The 20,113-nt window shown below is 40.2% G+C and overlaps 1 protein-coding gene across 3 annotated transcripts in view; it reads right to left on the bottom strand.

Moving 5' to 3' along the window:
* The window catches only part of smg7 (SMG7 nonsense mediated mRNA decay factor), a 137,989-nt gene that overhangs the window by 43,713 nt on the left and 74,163 nt on the right, over positions 1-20,113 (bottom strand). For all 3 annotated transcript variants that reach the window (XM_080195709.1, XM_080195708.1, XM_080195710.1), the window contains exons 7-12: positions 16,635-16,785; positions 15,058-15,193; positions 12,566-12,728; positions 10,263-10,419; positions 3,594-3,664; positions 1,759-1,819 (exon numbers count right to left, since the gene is read on the bottom strand). In XM_080195709.1, coding sequence (XP_080051835.1) covers positions 1,759-1,819; positions 3,594-3,664; positions 10,263-10,419; positions 12,566-12,728; positions 15,058-15,193; positions 16,635-16,785 — 739 coding nt within the window. The remainder of the gene's footprint in view (positions 1-1,758; positions 1,820-3,593; positions 3,665-10,262; positions 10,420-12,565; positions 12,729-15,057; positions 15,194-16,634; positions 16,786-20,113) is intronic.

Genomic DNA, 20,113 nt, shown 5'->3' on the forward strand with positions numbered 1-20,113 from the left:
TAGATATGCTGAAGTTAGAAGATGGAGAATGTACGCTAGCCATGAAAACACTGGAGATGACAAAGATATGACGAAGGTTTCAGCGACAGGCAAATTAAAGTATGGACAGAGGCAGGTAATGTTACAGAGATAGAAATAGGCATTCAAGATGGAGATTTTTGGGGTCAGAGCTAGGTCAAATATGACTCTTGTATTTTGAGCAGATTAAAAATCAGACAGGCAATTCTGCCGTTGGAAAATATTTTGTTAATTAGTTCACCAGAATGTGAGGAACTTTATATTATGAATACAAGGTTAAAGTATCTAATAATAGTTTAAAATAATTAGTTCCTGTTAGATGGTTAACTGTTGTCTAAGAATTATTACTTGAGGCAATTGTACATTGGAAGTAATAAAAATAATGCAATTTTGTTATTTTGCAATGCTAAAATAAAATTGGACAAATTAATTTGGATTCTTGCTGTTTCATTCAATTTAGTGAATGAATTCTTCCATAAAACACAGGAGCAGAATTAGGCCAGTCGGCCCATCGAGTCTGCTCCGCCATTCAACCATGGCTGATATTTCTCTCGTCCCTATTACTCCTGACCTCCTTATCAAGAATCTATTGATTTCTACCTTAAAGACACTCAATGACCTGGCCTCCACAGCCTTCTGCAGCAAAGAATTCCATAGATTCACCACTCTCTGGATAAAGAAATTTCTCCTCATTTATGTTTTAAAGGCGATTAAAGTTCCACCAACAAAATACACTGAACTCAGTGTTAAAAATCAGCATGATTCAAACTGTACTCGCAAATTACAAGGTTTACAGCTTTGTCAGACTTCTACTGAAGAAGAAAATGTTGAGAAAGTAGTACATTAAACTTCATAAAGTAGGTAAGATGGGTAGACTTCTAAAATGCACAGAAAAAAACTCCACTAGTCTTAAAACAAAGTTATTCTAATCTCCAAGTGCAAAGGGTTACTAGAAATTTCTGGCAGTAAAAGCAATGGCAAAAGAATCCATACAAAAAACAAAAATATGGCAAATGTTGAAAATCTGAAATAACAGAAAACGCTGGAACTACTTTGCAAATCTGACAGCATCTGATGAGAGAGAAATTCACAGGCTTGAAATGTTAACCCTTTTTCTCTCTCAGCAGATGGGGCCAGAATTGCTAAACTTTTAAAGTATCTTCTGCTTCAATGGGAACAAATTTCATAACAGCTTTTTAAAAAAGGGAAGTGAAAAGATATGGAGAAAAGGCAGGGAAATGAAATTCTGAAAACTATTTTAAAAAGCCATGCAGGTGCAACAAACGGAATGGTCCTTCTGTACTGTAAAACTTTACAATTCAAATATAAAACCGGCCTTGAGGATGTTCTGTACTCAAATATTACACATAATGAGGGATATGGTCCCCGGAAGGGTAGGGGATTTTAGTTAAGTCAGACAGCATGGGTCGGTGAAGGCTTGGCGGAGGGAGAAGGGCCTGTTCCTATGCTGTAATTTTCTTTGTTCTTTAATTCACTGAGATGGCAGCAGATTCAAATTGTGGAAGATAAGACATTCAAATTGTAGTTTTATTTTAGGCTAATTGAGTTCGCACACGAGAGACAAAAAAAGTCTTGATGGGCCCAAAGGTTCTCTCATCCTTTTCCTGCACATTCTTACGAAACAAATCACAATGAAGTAGGCTCTCTTTAAAAAGAGACCATGACAATCATGTGCATGTTATATTACACACATTAAAAAAAAAACAACAATGTTTTTACCTTAATGAAGGTCTGAGTGCTAGGAACCCCTGCAGTTCAAATTCTTCAGGAAGAGGAGTTGCTATAAAAGGGTGGAGAGACAAAGGGAAATAATAGTATTAGGCAAAACATTTACTGAAATTCTTCATTTAATTTTGGTTTTGGACAGTTGTAGAAATCTCTCATTCCAATTATACAAATCAACTAGAAACTGTTAAGAATTTCAAACATGTTTAAGAATTGCACCCAGTAATTATGCAAATATGTTTATCTAACAGTAGAGAATGGATAATCATGCCAAACTCCTACTTAATTTCCTGTTGGATGACAGGACGCAGATGCAACTAATGACAATGTTGCCAAAACCAACTGTACAATAGGAACCTCTAACAGTTTGAGACATGATTTAAGGATGAGGGGGGAGAGATATAAATTGGATATGAGAGGAAGGTTCTTTACGTAGAGAGTTGTGGGGGTATGGAACGCGCTACCGAGTAGGGTGGTGGAGGCGGGAACATTGGACTCGTTTAAGGTTCAGTTAGATAGGCACATGAGTGAAACGAGGATGGAGGGTTATGGTAGGGGTATTAAATAAGGGTTAGAACCTCGGGAGAGAGCGGAAAGGCAGGCTTGTGATTAACGTTTTTGTCTTTTATTCCGCAGGTGGAGGTCCACCTCGTTGTCAAACGAGGGGCATGCACATGGTGGGTCGTGCGTGGGCTACTCTTGGAGGTTCCAGGAGTGGCCTAGTACTTCGTGTCGGTGTGTGCGCGCTTGATCCTGGACCGGTAGAAGGGCGCCGCAACAGCTCAGTGACTAGCACTGCTAGCTGTGCAGATACATGGATTTGGGCCTGTGTCTGTGGGAGTTTGTGCATTCTCCCTGTGGATGCGTGGGTTTCCTCCGGGCGCTCCGGTTTTCTCCCACACCCCAAAGATGTGCTCTTAGGCTGATTGGTTTTACCAAATTGACACTATTCTCCCCTGAATCTGGCGAAGTCAGGGGTTCTATTCGTAGACACGCAGGGTAGAATAGGTGTAGGGTGATGCGGCGGCGCGGGCTTGTTGGGCCGAAGGGCCTGTTTCCCGTGCTGGGTTGTTCTTTGTTCTAGAAAGACACTTCCGTATGGTTTTCTTAGTTCTAGAGCATCCACATGCTTACAACATCTAAAACACTCATGTTGATCAAACTACCCTTTAACTTTGTACCTGACAATCAAGGAAACAGGTTTTATTTAAACACTAACAGGGATAGAGCGAGATGGTTTAGTATTATTAAACATGTTAGAAGCATGCATCTTCCCTCCATAAGTATTTTTGTCAGAATTGATTTTCTTCAGTTACTCCCTAAATTGAGGGGGAAAAAGACAGAGGGTGTCACTTCTCCTATCTCTTTTTCAAAGTAGTTACAATCTGGAAGGAAAATGGCTCAATGCATCAGAGTTGCAAAGTTTGAGGGGGAAAGCTGCCACTGAACAGTTTTTGGGCACTTCCAATCAATCAGATCAAGAGCATATTTGGCAACCAGTTCTCTCAAAAGCTTTGGGTCTAGGCAACAAAAGTTTTAAAGAAAAAAATACAACGTGGAGTAAAACAGTATTTGAAAAAAGTTAGATCATTCATATCTAAAAGATTAAACACAAAATTATCGCAGTAGTTTCTCATGGATAAGTGTCTGACTGAACCAAGTCACTAAAACGCAGTACAGCCATGCGTTTCCACATATGTGGAAAAAATGCTGAAAGAAATTACCTCATCTTTCAATGAAAGTTCTTTATGCTCTACACAATGTATCCATTTTTTCCCCCTTAATGTTTAGGATTAATTGTTTATAGTTTCAAGATCAGCAAATCTTACCATTAAAGCCAGAAAGATCATCTTCCTGTGGATGAAAGCTGTTCAGCAATGATACCATCCAGGGCCAAATGCTGAAGGAAAAAAGAAATTCTTATGGTAAAATATTGAAATTCTGAGTGTTGCACATCCTGTAGTCCAGACTGGCAAGTGTATGCTGAGAAAGGCTGGGGGAAAGTGGAATGAAGGAAGAGAAAAGCTGGTTATCGTGTTAAGTGGCACAATACCAATGTTGGATAGATGTTTGGCCTCCCAGTTTAAAGTGGTATATAAAGACTCAGTAGTAGACAACACTATGGCATTTCAATAATGCTCTGCTTTCAGAGTGGTAGAATTCCTCCAGTTCAGAAAGAGGCCATTCAGCCCACTGAGGCTGCATCAACTCTCCAACATCTTAACCAGGCCCACTATATTCCCATATTCCCACACATTTACCCTGCTAATCCCCCTACCCTCCAAATCTTGGGACACTAAGAGGCAACTCAGCATGACCAATCCACCCAAGCTACACATCTTTGGGAGGAAACTGGGGCACCTGGAGAAAACCCATGCAGACATGGGGAGAATATACAAATGCCAGTCAGTCAAGGCTGGAATTGAACCCGGTCCCTGGTACTGTGAGGTAGCAGCTAATCACCATGCCATCCTTTTAATCTAATCTACTCAACTTCTCATAGGATGTGCATCCCAAGAACCAATCTAGTAAACTTTTTCTTCCGAAGTATATTCTTACTTGGGTAAGGAGGCCAAAACTGTGCAAAGTACTTCAGCTGCAATTTCAGAAAAGTCATGACTTCCTTTCCCTTGTAAACCAACTTTTTGCCATAAAGGCTAACATGCCATTTGCCTTCCTAACAGCTTGCTGTGCATGTTCACTTTGTGATTCACATCCAAGGATATGCAGATCTATCTGTACAATTGAATTCTGTAGTTTGTTTTTAATTCATTCGTAGGACATGGGTGTTACTGGCTGGCCAGCATTTATTGTAAAAAGTCTGACAACACCAGGTTTAAGTCCAACCAATTTATTTGATAGTACGCTCACTAAGTTAGTGAGCGTACTATCAAATAAATCGGTTGGACTTAAACCTGGTGTTGTCAGACTTTTTACTGCGTTTACCCCAGTCCAACGCCGGCACATCCACATCAGCATTTATTGCCCATCCCTAGTTGTCTTTGAGAAGGTGATGGTGAGCCGCCTTCTTGAATTGCTGCAGTCCACATGCTGGGTGGGAATTCCAGGGCTTTGACCCAGCAACTGAGAAGGAATGGTGATATATTTCCAAGTCAAAATGGTGAGTGGCTTGGAGGGGAAACTTGCAGTTCCCATGTATCTGCTGCCTTTCTCCTTCTAGATTGAAGTGGTCATGAGTTTAGAAGGTGCTGTCTAAGAATCTTTGGTGAGTTGCTGCAGTGCATCTTGTAGATAGTACACTCTACCAGGACTTGATGGTTTGAGTTTACAGGAAAGGTTTACAGGATGTTGCCTGGTATGGAGGGTCTTAGCTACGAGGAGAGATTGGGGAAACTGGGGTTGTTCTCCCTGGAAAGGAGGATGAAGGGCGACTTAAAAGAAGTGTATAAAATTATGAAGGGCATAGATAGGGTGAACAGCGGGAAGCTTTTTCCCCAGGTCGGAGGTGACGAATACAAGGAGGCACAAGTCCAAGGTGAGGGGGGCAAGGTTCAACACAGGGGAACGTATTTTACACAGGGTGGTGGGGGCCTGGAATGCACTGCCAAGCAAGGTGGTTGAGGCAGACACGCTGGGATCGTTTAAGACTTACCTAGATAGCCACATGAACAGACTGGGAATAGAGGGATACAAACGAATGGTCTACTCGGGCTCTAGTGCAGGCTTGGAGGGCCAAAAGGTCTGTTCCTGTGCTGTATTGTTTTTTGTTCTTCGAGTTACAGGGAGAGGCTGGATAGACTGGGACTTCTCCCCCTGGAGCACAGGAGGCTTAGGGGTGATCTTATAAAATCACCTATAAAACAGCCTATAAAATAATGAGTAGCATAGATCAGCTAGATAGTTAATATATTCTCCCAAAAGTAGGGGAGTCTAAAACTAAAGGGCATATGTTTAAGGTGAGAGGAGGGGAAAGACAAAAAAAGGGTCCAGAGAGGCAATTTTTTCACAGAGGGCAGAGAGTGTCTGGAACAAGCTGCCAGAGAAAGTAGAGGCAGGTACAATTTTGTCTTTTTAAAAGTGTTTAGACAGTTAGTTACATAAATAAAGATGGGTACAGAGGGATACAGACCAAACATGGGCAATTCGGACCTACAGGGTTAAAAACGGGGCGACATGGACAATTTGGGCAGAGGGGCCTGTTTCTATACTGTAAACCTTCATGACTCTGACTTTTGCCACTGAGTATCATGGTGAAGGCAATGGATGTTTGTAGATGTGGTGCTAATCAAGCAAGCTGCTTTTTCTTGGATGGTGTCAAGCTTCTTGAGTGTTGTTGGAGCTGCACCCATCCAGGCAAATGGGGAGTATTCTTTCACATTCCTGACTTGCACCTTGTAGATGGAGCACAGGCTTTGGAGAGTCAGGAGGTGAGTTACTCGCTGCAGTATTCCTAGCCTCTGACCTGCTCTTGTAGCGACTGTGTTTATGTGGTGAGTCCAGCTGAGTTTCTGGTCAATGGTAATCCCAAGAATGTTGACAGTGGGGGATTCACTGATGGTCACACCACTGAATATCAAAAGGGCAGTGGTTAGAGTGTCTCTAACTGGTGATAGGTCATTGCTTGGCATTTGTGTGACACAAATGTTACTTGCCACTTGTCAGCCCAAGCTTGGATATTTCCAGATCTTATTGCATTTGAACATGGACTGTTTCAGCACCTGAGGAGTCACGAATGGTGCTGAACATTGAGTGAACATCCCCACTTCTAACCTTATGATGGAGGGAAGGTCATTGATGAAGCAGCTGCAGATGGTTGGGCCGAGGATACTAGCCAGAGGGACTCCTGCCGAGATGTCCTGGAGTTGAGATGACTGACCCTCCACAACCATCTATGTACTAGGTATGACTCCAACCAGGGGAGATCTGTCCAGGCCCCCTGATACCCATTGATTTCAGTTTCATTAAGGGTTCTTGTTGCCACACTCGGTGAAATGTAGCCTCGATGTCAAGGGCTGTCATTCTCACCTCATCTCTGGAATTTAGTTCTTTGTTCATGTTTGAGTGTAATGAGGTCAGGAGCTGAGTGACCATTGCAAAACCCAAATTGGGCATCACTAAGTTAGTTACTGCTGAGCAGGTACCGCTTGCTGGCACTGCTTATAACCCCTTCTATCACTTTACTGATGATTGAGAGTAGACTGATTGGGCGGTAATTGGCTGAATTGGACTTGTCCTGCTTTTCACATACAGAACATACCTGGGCAATTTTCCATATTGTTCAGTCAACGCCAATGTTGTAACTGTACTGGAAGAGCTTGGCTAAGGGAGCGTCAAGTTCTGGAGCACAAGTCTTCAGTACTATTGCCGGAATGTTATCAGAGTCCATTGCCTTTGCTGTATCCAACCATTTCTTGATATCATGTGGACGGAATCGAATTGGCTGGAGACGGGCAGCTGAGATACTGGGGACCACTGAAGGCGGCCAAGATGGATCATCCACTCAGCACTTCTGGCTGAAGATTGCTGCAAATGCTTCAACTTTCTCTTTTCCACTGATGTGTTGGGCTCCTTCATCATTGAGGATGGGAATATTTGTGGAGCCTCCTCCCTCAGTGAGCTGTTTAAATGTCCACCACCATTCATGAATGGATGTGGCAGGACTGCAGAGCTTAGATCTGATCCATTGGTTGTGGGATTCTTAGCTCTATCACTTGCTGTTTGGCATGCTAGTCATTCTGTTTGGTAGCTTCACCAGGTTGACGCTGCATTTTTAGGTATGGCTGGTGCTGCTCCTGACATGCCCTGCTGCACTCTCCAAGGGGACCAAATTCACACCTCAATATGCCAACATCTTCATGCACAGGTTCGAACAAGACCTCTTCTTCACACACGGCCTTCAACCGACGCTATATACTAGATACAATGACATTTTCTTCCTTTAGATCATGGCAAACAGTGAAACAACTATATGACATCAACAAGTTCCATTCCCCCAACAGACTCACCATGGACTACTCTCCAGAGTTGGTTGCATTCTTGGACACATTCTTCTCTATCAAGGACAGTCACCTCAACGCTTCACTGTACTGCAAGCCCATGGATAACCTCACAATGCTCCACTTCTCCAGCTTCCGCCGTAAACACATTAAAGAAGCCATCCCCTGCGGACAAGCCCTCCATATACACAAGATCTGCTCAGATGAGGATCGCAACATTCACCTACAGATGCTGAAAGGTGCCCTCATAAGAGCAGGATATGGCGCACGATTCATCGATCAACAGTTCCAACGTGCCACAGCAAAAAACCGCATCAATCTCCTCAGAAGACAAACATGGGATATGGCGGACAGAGTACCCTTTGTCGTCCAGTACTCCTCCAGAGCGGAGAAAATACATCTTCTCCGGAGCCCTCAACACGCCATCGAAGACGACAAGCACCTCGCCAAGGCCATCCCCACAACCCCACTTCTTGCCTTCAAACAACCGCACAACCTCAAACAGGCCAGCTTTCAGGAGAACAGTGACCACGACACCACCCAATCCTGCCAAAGCAACCTCTGCAAGACATGCTGGATCATTGATACGGGTACCATCATCTCACATGAGAACACCATCCACCAGGTACACAATACATACTCCTGCGACTCAGCCAATGTTGTCTACCTGATATGGTGCAGGAAAGGATGCCCCGAGGCATGATACATCGGCAAGACCATGCAAACGCTATGACAACAGATGAAACAGTGCTTGACAATCACCAGGCAGGGGTGTTCCCTTCCTGTTGGGGAACATTTCGGCAGTCACAGTATTCAGCCTTTGATCTTCGGGTAAGTGTTCTCCAAGGGGGCCTTCATGACACGACAACGCAGAATCGCTGAGCGAAAACTAATAACCAAGTTCCACTCACAAGGATGGTCTCAACCGGGATTTTGGGTTCATGTCACACTATCTGTAACCCCCGTGACTTGCCTAGGCTTGCAAAATCTCACTAACTGTCCTAGCTAGAGACAATTCACAACTCTTTAACCTGTGCTTAAGCCTCTCTCCACTCATTGTCTGTACCTGTAAAGACTCGCATTCCAACCATCTTGTAAATTGAGTCTGTGTCTGCGTATGCCTCGTTTGTGAGCAACTCTTTCACTCACCTGAAGGAGCAAGACTCCAAAAGCTTGTGCTACCTAATAAACCTGTTGGACTTTAACCTAGTGTTGAGACTTGATGGTAACGATTGTGTGGGGAATATGTCAGGCCACAAAATTGCAGATTATGCTGGAGTACAGTTCTGCTGCTGTTGATGGCCCTCAAAGCGTCATGGATGCCCAGTCTTGAGTTGCTACATCTGTTTGAAGATTGGCATGGTGGCATTGTGGTTAGCACTGCTGCCTCACAGCACCAGGGTTTGATTCCCAACTTGGATCATTGTGTGGAGTTTGCACATTCTCCGTGTTTGCGTGGGTTTCTTCTGGGCGCTCCAGTCTCCTCCCACAGTCCAAAGATGCGTGTGTGAGGTGGATCGGCCATGCTAAATTGCCCCTTACTCAGCTATGGCAAATAGATAGGGTTATGGAGACAGGGACTAGGTGGAATTGTGGTTGGTGCGGAGTCGATGGGCCAAAAGGCTTCCTTCTGCACTGTAGGATTCTAATCGGAGAGGTTTGTGGGGACCCAGAATGCACGCCAAGTGAGCTGGTTGAGGCAGACACGTTAACGACATTTAAGCCTTATCTGGATAGATACATGAACGGGGGATTAGAGGGATACAGGCGGTTGGTCTTGATAGAACAACGTGATTGGCACAGGCTTGGTGGGCCAAAGGGCCTGTTCCTGTGCTATACTGTTATTTGTAAGCCAAATTGTCAGATCAATTATGGCTGGCATTAAATTCAGTCCTGCCAACGCTACACATGCCAGGAATAGAAACAAATTCCCAAAAACTGCACCTGTTCAAAAAGCCAGTTCCATACTGCACCTGTGGAATTTTATTTCTCACAGACATGCTTACAAATATTCAGAGCTCACTTTAACACCAACATGTACAAGAGCTTGACTATCAGTAATTTATAGCAAAATATGAACAGTTTTGAAGTGTTGCTATTGGGAACAGGGTTGTAACTATCAAAACTCTTCTCATTGGATCTTTACAGCCAGCGGACAGAGGATACTACTCAAAGTATCAGTTACCTTTGCATTATTTGCAATTGCTATTTAGTCAAAGTAAGTAACAATAGTCAGTGCAGGAACATATTGCTTCTAGTTAACAGTTTTAACCACTACTGTTAACTACCAATTTTTTTTTGCATGATAAAACTTCCAATAGATTCATAAACTAACCTGTAAATGCAAAAGCAAAAATATGCACTAAACTATTTCTCCATGACCACAATGAGTCTGCACTTAAAGCATGCTCAATGCCAAACAAAGGAAGTGAGCAGGGGCTGGTGGTGAGAATAAGAGGGTGTTTTCCTGTCTTCAGATCACTTAAAAGGTTTACTATTGAACGTAATAAACTTGACTAGTTCTTAAAATTGAATACGTACTACTGTCTTTCTTCTAATGCACTTTCCTGAAAGACATTGGGTCTGAGCTTCAGCCAATCCAACGAAACTTTAACAGCGGGTAGTGGGCATTCACCCAGGGTTTCTTTAAGGTTTTCGTCCTGTAACGCACACTTGCACATAACTCCAAGAAAAGACACTAGAAAATTGAATTTCAAAAAATTAGAAAATACATTTATCTTCCATTTTATTCTGATTTCAACTGAATAATTTAAATTAACCAACTATTAAACAAACTACTCTTCATAAGGTGATGAAATAAAATGCTCCAAGTGGGACTAAATCCAGACATTCCCCAAATCATAAATCTCAAGAGCAACAGAACAACAAATGGCACATATTTTCTCTATTTCCCAAACTATTTATAACTATATGTGCTGAGAAAATTAATTGCAGATTTCAAGCAAGTCAGCTTTCCAGGAAATCTGGCTTCACGTGCAGTCTTAAATATTGACAAGAAGAAATTTGAATACACTAGGTATGAACAGACTCCAGGCTGATTTTATGATTTTGATTTGCAGGTCAAAATCATTTTAGTTAACTTTATTATCTTGTAGGCAGCCTCATCATTAGGGCTCAGTCCAAAGATCATGGAGTTAAAGCCTCATTGCAAAATATGAACATAAAACCTAGATTTACACTTCAATGTTGAGGGAGTTCAGTTACAAATTGAGCTTTCTTTCAGGTCAGATGTTAAACTGAAGTCCCACCTGTCTTCTCACATGGATGCAAAATATCCTACGACACTACATAAATAAGTACAAGTGGGCTGTCCTGATGAATGGGCTAATATGCTTCAACCAGAATACCTAAAAAGATTATCTATTCATTTACCTCATTGCTGTTTATGTATTTACATACATTATATAGTCATTGCACTTCATAACTATATTGATTTTCAAGTGCATGGGTAGCCCTACAGGGAAAATCATTAGCCCTTTAAATGAGCAAGTTGGCTTTTAAGGTCATTTCTAGAGCTTTCAGATCAACAGATGCTACTGAAATCTCCATTTATAGGTAATATCTGCAGTTGGAAAATTGCAAGTTGCATGTAGTTTCTTCTTTAATAGTTTTCATTTATCAATTATTTCTCCCCACACCCCCAAACTCCAAGCCAAAACTTGCAAGATAATTTGAATCCCTGCAATTATTGTGACCTGCAAAAAGGGAGAGAAAAACATTCAGTGGACTATTTGTTGAAATGTGAAATCATAATAAAATTTCTTGGGAATTTATAACTGGTTTAGCAACACCAACTTCCACATACAAAGTTTGCCCAAATATAAAAAGTTATTTCATGTCCACATTTCTGATTTAAGCATATTGCCTTGACGCAAGTACCAATTAAAACACAAAGCTAGAAAGAGGTTTTCCTATAGTTTTGCACCCACAAAAATCACCAATAATGGGTGCCTGAATGGTTTTCCCTCTCCAGTGCAATCCAACTACAATAAAAATATCAAGAATAGATGGACACGTGTATAACTAGTCTTTAAATCATACTTAGTTGATAAATGGCACTGTAGTAAGACAGTCAAAGTTAACTTTGATTTAGCATTCTGACAACAGATTGCATTGAAGTTGTGTGTCTACTTCTCACATGGAGGAAAACACAGATTTAAGTTTAAGTAGGATCTAATAGCATAACAAATTACACCAAACACTGAAGTTCTGGTTTCAATGGTTTGGTAGGTATTGCCCAACTACTTACCTTTCTTAAAATAAAATTAACTGTTTGAATCAAATTGCTAATTTGAAAATTATGTTGCAGTGTTGAAAGTTGATGGGGTAAAGGGTGCAGAAATACGGCCTGAAAAAAAATCACCTAGCAACGTCACTTAAAGTAGTGTAGAATTACGACAAAGCCAGCAAGCATTAAATGCTAACTGAAATGCATTTGCACTCAGCAGGCTTTTGGCTGCAGTTAATGAGATTTGGCAATAATTTTGATCGCCAATCTATGATAAAGAGACACCAACTTGCCTGATCATAAGATGTCTTCAAAATTACAGATTTAAGTTAATTGATTTTTGAGTAACTGCTTTCATCATAAACCAACTGCTTTCACTGCCAAAAGATTCATTTTCCAAAAATGTAATTACTTTATAGTGCCCCAATTGGCACTTAATATGATTTAGAAAATGTTTTAAATTCTATTTCAGACTCTGATGGAACTAACCAGGTTGTAAAAACATTTCATACTTCTGATCATCTCACCACGTGTAACATGTTCCAAACATGACTATTTTACTAAAACAGCAATTTTTAAAGAAAGCAATACTTACTGAAAAGACCAAGGAGCTGTGTCCAACATAGCAGTTCTTCTTGACTATAATTATGGTCATCGGATTCAGTACTGAAATCTCGGAGATGGTGCAATTCAAACAGGTTAATGACTGTGAGGTGCACAAGTTGTTGAGAACTAAATGCCTTCTGAGGAAGAAGTTTCTGAAAACAATCAAATTTAAATCAGCGTTATGTTTTATTTTCTGGAGTTGAATCTCGCAGAGTGAAGGAACTGAAAGTTACAAGATGGAAAAAAATCTATCAATAATTGGGAACCAATATCTTAGCATATACAAGAATGCACCTTGTATAAATTGAATTAGCTAGTAATGTGAATTAAGCAATAGAAAACCAGAGAAACGTAGCAATTTAATGTTTCAAAAATTAATTACCATTAAAATATCTTTTTCAAATTTTATTAAAAGTATGCTGTACATATACAACTACATGAGACGAAGCAAATTGTTGAATTTATCTCTCAAAAACCTGGGTGTGTAGTAAAATGTATACATCTCAAAGTGATTGTTTTTACAAGACATAGGTAGAATCTCTTAATTTAAAAGTATCTCGGGGGGGACGGGACATTTTTTGCTTCTAATCTTCAACAATACATTAAAACATAAATTGATGTATTAAATAATCCAGTATACAAATATGATTTTTGGATGACTTAACTGCTTTCTGTTGGTAAAATGATGATTTCCATTGGAGGAACATCCCAAATTCCGATTAGTAGAGAATTCAATTTCACAGAGTACAAAGAACAGTACAGCACAGGAACAGGCCCTTTGGCCCACCAAGCTTGTGCTTATCACATTGTCCTACCCAGATCAACTGCCTGAATCCCTTTATAAACCCTTCCTGTTCACATGCCAATCCAGATAAGTCTTAAACATTGCTAACATATTTGCCTCAACCACCTCATTTGGAGTGCATTCCAGATTCCCACCACCCTCTGTAAAAAAAACTTCCCCTGTACATCTCTGCTGAACAGTCCCAGTTTATTTAATCTCTCTTCATAGCTAATACCCTCCATACCAGGCAACATCCTCTTAAACCTTTTCTGTACTCCCTCCAAAGCCACCATGTCCTTTTGGTAGCATGGCGACCAGAATTGGACACAATATTCCAAATGTGGCCTAACCAACGTTTTATACAACTGTAACATAATTTGGCAACATTTATATTCAATGCCCCAGCCATTGAAGGCAAGCATGCCATATGCTTTCTTCACCCCCTTTTCCACCTGCGCTGCCATTTTTAAATGATCTGTGGACCAGTATTCCCCAATCTCCGTGTCTATGCTATTGATGGCTCCGACTTGTGATTTTAAAGCTCCCACCTGAATTGGATCTACCAAATGCATCACCTCATTTGTCTGGATTAAATTCCATCTGCCATTTCTCTGCCCAATTTTCCACCCCACCTATATCTTGCTGTATTCTGACAATCTTCATCACAATCCATAACTCCAGCAATCTTAGTATCATCCACAAACTTGCTAAAATCAGACCAGTTACATTATATATCACACACGGCAGAGGTTCCAGCACTGATCTCTGCCGTAATCACTAGTTACAGACCTCCATTCAGAAAAACACTCTTCCACCGCTACCCTCTGTCTATGGCCAAGCCAGTTCTGAATCCATCTAGCTTGATCCTGTGTCATTTAACCTTTTGTACCAACCCTACCGTGAGGGACCTTGTCAAATGCTTTATTAAAGTCCATGTAAATAACATCCACAGCCCTTCCCTCAACAAGGATTTTTGTCACTTCCTCAAAGAACTCAATCAAATTAGAGATATTACCTCCCTCGTACTAAACTATGCTGTCACTAATAAGATCATTCAGTTCTAAATGTGAATAGATCCTATCCCTTAGAATTTTCTCCAAGTTTACTATCACTGACTTCAAGCTCACTGGCTTATAACTACCCAGGTTACCCTTGCTACCCTTCTTAAATAATGGGACAACTTTGGCCACAGATGAGGTCCCAGAGGATTGGAGGATAGCCAATGAGGAAACAAAGGTTTATGTTAGAGGCTCAACAACTTCCCTTCTTGTCTCCTTCAGTAATCTGGGATGGATGCCATCTGGCCCTGGGGATTTGTCTACCTTAATGTTTTTTAATACACCTAACGCTTCCTCCCTGGTAATGACAACTTGAAGAGGATTTACATTCCCCTCAGACATTAATAAATGTGTCCCTCTCCTTTATGAATACTGATCCAAAGTATTGGATAACAAAGTTTACTTTACCTGCAGTTAAATTGTTAGCGTTTCTCAACCACAAAGTTCCTCCCAAATTCAATTCAATTTTTATTCCCCTTAAATAATCTATCAAATTCAGTAAATTTCTCAATTTACTTCCACATTTGTTTTCAAAAGTGGTGACAATAAAGCAATGAAATTCATGAACAATCTATTTTCTATTGCAGTGGGAATTGAACATGAAACTAGTACCCATTGCTAATATGGATCTTTCCTTACCTTGAACTGATCTTCCAGCTTTTCTCTCAAATTACACAATTTCTCTAAACTTTTGGCCAAATATACATGACCGTGGAACTTAATAAAAGCTTTTATGAAATCAGAAACATTCCACTTGGTCTTCATATCATCACGGCTAAAAAATAACAAACCATAAACAGCATTAATGTAATATGACTGAAAGATTGCTTTTGCCAAATAGCTAATTAAAATATTACATTTCCAAGTAAAAATTCATAGTTATACAGATGTTGTTCTGTACATTCATTATTTTTAACCATCAAAAAGCCTTCAGTTTAATTTTGATGAAGATTAGAAGAGTAAATTATCAGATATTTTAGAATAGTTATGGAAAGCAACTATCAAGATATAGATTGGAGGAACAGGAGATGTTTATCTGGAGATTTATATAAATGCATCCATAGTATATTTAACCAGATAAATTGGAAGGAAACTGTAGACCAGAAAAAACAGAGGCGTAAGACAGTTAGAAATATTTAAGATTAGAATATTTCTAGTTTCCCATACCAAAGAGAGGGAAAAAAGCAGAGATCTTAAAAGACTTCACCATAAGTTTGTGGCAAATAATACTCACTCATAATTAAAATGATAATCACTTCAATATAAAAGTGCATGGCAGAAAGCTATTAGAATTATGTAAAAATATCTCCAAAAAAAGGAGCAACAAGGATGAATGGCCTATGTGCTAGAATGCTTACATTTTTTATAATCACAGGAATTGTTTTTGTCAAAATTTAAAAGCAAATAAAGTATTCTAAGCACTAGTGGTCAATAAACAAGCACAATGGAATTATTTTGTGACAAACAAATTGAAACAAAAAATTGCAATACCTTCATCAAAATGCAGAAAAGCCTAGAATGTGGATATATAGTTTGAATAACCTTTGTAACATTGGAGAAAAATAGGTATATTGTGGATTACTTATGTTTTACTAGGATTTCTGTTATGTCTGCATAATTTACTGCAAGAATAATGAGACACCAATCAGATAGCAACTTCCACTAAGTGCAGATGTTCAGTTACAACACAAAATGAGAGGTTGCCAAGAACTTCATTATCAATTCAAATGCCATCATGTTCCTGTATATGCACCTTGGGTATAGACTAAACTCACCACAGGAATCTAGGGCTTACTCATTTGAACCCAATGCCATTGTTAATGGCATAATAAATCTCTAAATTGTAGCCAAACAACTTCACTGGTACGAAAATTTGCTTTTATTAGGTGGTTAGTCTTATTCTTTCCAATTTTAATTGGAAGACTTTTTTTTAAAAAAAATCACGCTTTTTTTCTTAATTTTTTTCCTATTTGCTTTCTATCCCTGATGTGATATTTGAATATTTAAACCTTCCTGGTTCCGACAACATTAAAAGATACACAGTTGCTTGCCATGTTCATACGGATTCTAGCTGCCTTTTAGAGAGCTCTGCATTTTGATTTTCAACTTCCAGTATAAAACGTTATAGAAATTAAATGGGCTCAGACAGGTCTTGCAATTAATCGACATTCAGTAAATTGTAGTTTATGTTGCTTTTGGTGCATTTCTTTGCTCACCTTTCCAGAGCTTTAGAAAGCGCTTTCTGTAAATTAGTAGAAGCAGCTGGGAAAGGAAATTTGACAGCAATACTTCTGCAATAGTAGAAAATGGTTGTAAGGTGATCGCCTTTAGAGGAAGCCAGAATGGCCAGCTGATTGTATGGTTGACCTGAAATAGAAAAAGTGACATGTAATAATTCAAAATATAGCATTTTGCTACAAAACTTTGCACTTGGGCTATGATCCTTATTGCAACTCCCTATCAAATTCCCACTTCTAATGCAGCTACAATCTTCCAGTTGTAAGGACTCACGACAAGAAACTAGTCAGAAAATTTCAGAGGTGGCATTACAACACACATTTCTTTAGAATTATTCCAATAGACCTCATTGGTGCATTTAAATTACCAGTTTTCAGGTGTTGACTTTGGTAGTTAATTGAAGCTATTTTGACAACTTGTCAGTTGCAATACCTATACCTGAAATATGAGCCAGCTGTCTTCAAACATGCTAACTATCCTGCATTTTTAGCATTTCCTGTCTTTGCTCTTGATTTTAAAAAAGTACCATATGTTTAATACATTCCATCAACATAAGGCACACGGATCCTCTAAATAGAATGAATTTTCTGATATTCTATCTATATTCAGAAATCTGAGCATAAAATGGGAAAATTTGAGTGTGCATCGTAATCAAAATGCATTTTGCTAAAGACTAAGACCCCAACTTGCTGGCTGTGATAAGTAAGAGACTGAAGTTCGATTAGGCACCTTGTGCGTAAGAAAATTAAAGTTAGCTCCTGGAAAAGGGGTTGTGAAGCATGCATATGTAAAATCTGCTCAATTGAAAACATGGGAGTTGTTGTAGTATTGGACCTTTTAGTGAAATGAGGAGGAATGGAGCTTCTATACTGAGCATTTTGACTATCTTGCGCAGGCAAATTAAAGAACTGACGTTATTATGGTGTCCATTTTCCTGAGCAATCTACCTCAAAAATATTTAATGATCCAGCATTCACCAATCCCCAGGAAAGAGTTCCAGATTCATGATCTTAAGAAAATATTTCCCCTTCTCCGCCTTGAATGGAAAACCCCTTAACACAAGTTGGCTGCAAAGCTGGCCTCCAGCTCATGCACATGCAGAAAACCTATGACATTGCACCAGTCTACGGCTTTTTATTTATGCCCATTGCGCAGGAAGTAGGAGGTAGTACTAATTTATTGTATATTTTTAAAAATTTGCATATTCTGTACCAGGATGATCAAAGCTCTACTTTGCCACATATGAATAGAAAGCAGCCTAGTTCTCAAACCACCTCATATTTCCTTCAAGAAAAAAATCTCAACGCAAATGAATATGTAGCACAATGAGAGCACAGTAGTGCCATACAAACCTCACAGCGTGTTTAACAATCTAATATTGCCAGAGCTTTATTAGTTTCTGGAATGATCACAAGGTTTGGGCAACTATACAACCCTACGTCATCAACTTTATTTTCTGTTTAACAAGAAAATTAAGTATTTGGAGTGTGCAAGGGAAAATAACCCTACATTCTGTCTTTGCTTTTTACTTATCAGCTTCTTGCTATATGTAAGAGGGCAACTTATTACTGCATTGCTGTAGGGAGTCAGATGAAAATTAGAATTGCATAAGGAAATTGTATGAACTTTTGAACCAAGATTAGATAACTTAAATTTGAATGGTTGCAAGTACAATAGATCCCTTCACTGAAAGTAGTGAAATCAGGGGGTAGTGCATACAGACATCACCAGCAAATGGAATTAGTCATTTGTAATGACACCACATTGGTAGGAAACATAGCCTATTTTTAAACTCTAGTCTTAGTTTTTCTCACTGGGGAGACACCCTTTTCGCATCCACCCTGTCAATATAACAATCTCTCATTCTCCTGAACTCCAACGATACACATCCAACCTTTCCTCGTAACATGTTCATCCTAGGAATTAGTTGAGGGAACACTGTTGCTTCTAACTCAATTATATCAATTAAACAAGACCACCAAAACTGTGCACAGTTCAAGATATGGTCTCACCAACACCCTGTAGAACTGTAACAAAACCTTCATGACTTTTACATTCCAATCCCCTTGCAATAAACACCAATATTCAATCTCCTTTCCTAATCACTTGCTGTACCTGCATGCTGACTAATAGCAACTCTTGAAAAAGGACACCCGATCCCACCAAGTTCTGATGCCGATATGCTGTTTTTCTATTCTTCCTGCCAAAAGTACACAAGATCACTTTTCGATATTAGACTCCATCTACCAAACTTTTACCCCTCAAAACCGTTGCCCCTTAACCCCTCTATCCCTTTGCAAACTCCTTAGCTCTTCTGCACAACCAATTTTGCTACCTTTGTCATGAGCAACTTTTCTTTTGAAAATATGACTAAACACACCGAAGGAACAGCGGTAGATGTGGTTTATATGGGCTTCAGCAAGACGTTCGATAAGGTCCCCCATGCAAGGCTTATTGAGAAAGTGAGGGGGCATGGGATCCAAGGGGACATTGCTTTGTGGATCCAGAACTGGCTTGCCCACAGAAGGCAGAAAGTCATTGCAGATGGGTCTTTTACTGCATGGAGGTCAATCACCAGTGGAGTGCCCCAGGGATCTGTTCTGGGACCCTTGCTGTTTGTGATTTTTATAAATGACCTGGATGAGGAAGTGGAGGAATGGGTTGGTAAGTTTGCCGATGACACCAAGGTTAGAAGCGTTGTGGATAGTTTGGAGGGATGTCACAAGTTGCAGCGAGACAGACAGGATACAAGACTGGGCGGAGAAGTGGCAGATGGACTTCAATCCAGATAAGTATGTGGTGGTTCATTTTGGCAGGTCAAATGGGACGAAGGAATATAATATCAAGACTCTTCGCAATGTGGAAGATCAGAGAATCTTAGGGTCTGGGTTCATAGGACTCTCAAATCGGATTTGCAGGTAGAGGATGTGGTTAAGGCGGTGTATCAATCGAGGAATTGAGTTTAAGTTGGGAAATAATGCTGCAGCTGTATAAGACCCTGGTCAGACCCCATTTGGAGTACTGTGCTCAGTTCTGGTCACCTCATTACAGGAAGGATGTGGAAGCCATAGAAAGGGTGCAGAGGAGACTTACAAGGATGTTGCCTGGACTGGGTGGCATGCCTCATGAGGATAGATTGAGAGCGCTCAGTCTTTTCTCCTTGGAAAGACGAAGGATGAGAGATGACCTGATAGAGGTTGAGAGGTATTGATCGGGTGGATTCTCAGAGGCTTTTTCTCCAGGGCTGAAATGGCTGCCACAAGAGGACAGGTTTAAGGTGTGGGGAGTAGGTACAGAGGAGATGTCAGGGGTAAGTTTTTCACTCAGAGGGTGGTGGGTGCGTGGAATCAGCTGCCGGTGGTGGTGGTGAAGGTGGATTCAATAGAGTCTTAAGAGCCTTCTGGATGAGTACATGGGACTTAGTAGGATTGAGGGTTATAGGTAAGCCTAGTAGGTA

The sequence above is a fragment of the Carcharhinus amblyrhynchos genome, chromosome 9 (assembly GCF_965287045.1).
Source record: "Carcharhinus amblyrhynchos chromosome 9, sCarAmb.v2.hapA, whole genome shotgun sequence".
In the NCBI taxonomy this organism is placed as follows: Eukaryota; Metazoa; Chordata; class Chondrichthyes; order Carcharhiniformes; family Carcharhinidae; genus Carcharhinus; species Carcharhinus amblyrhynchos.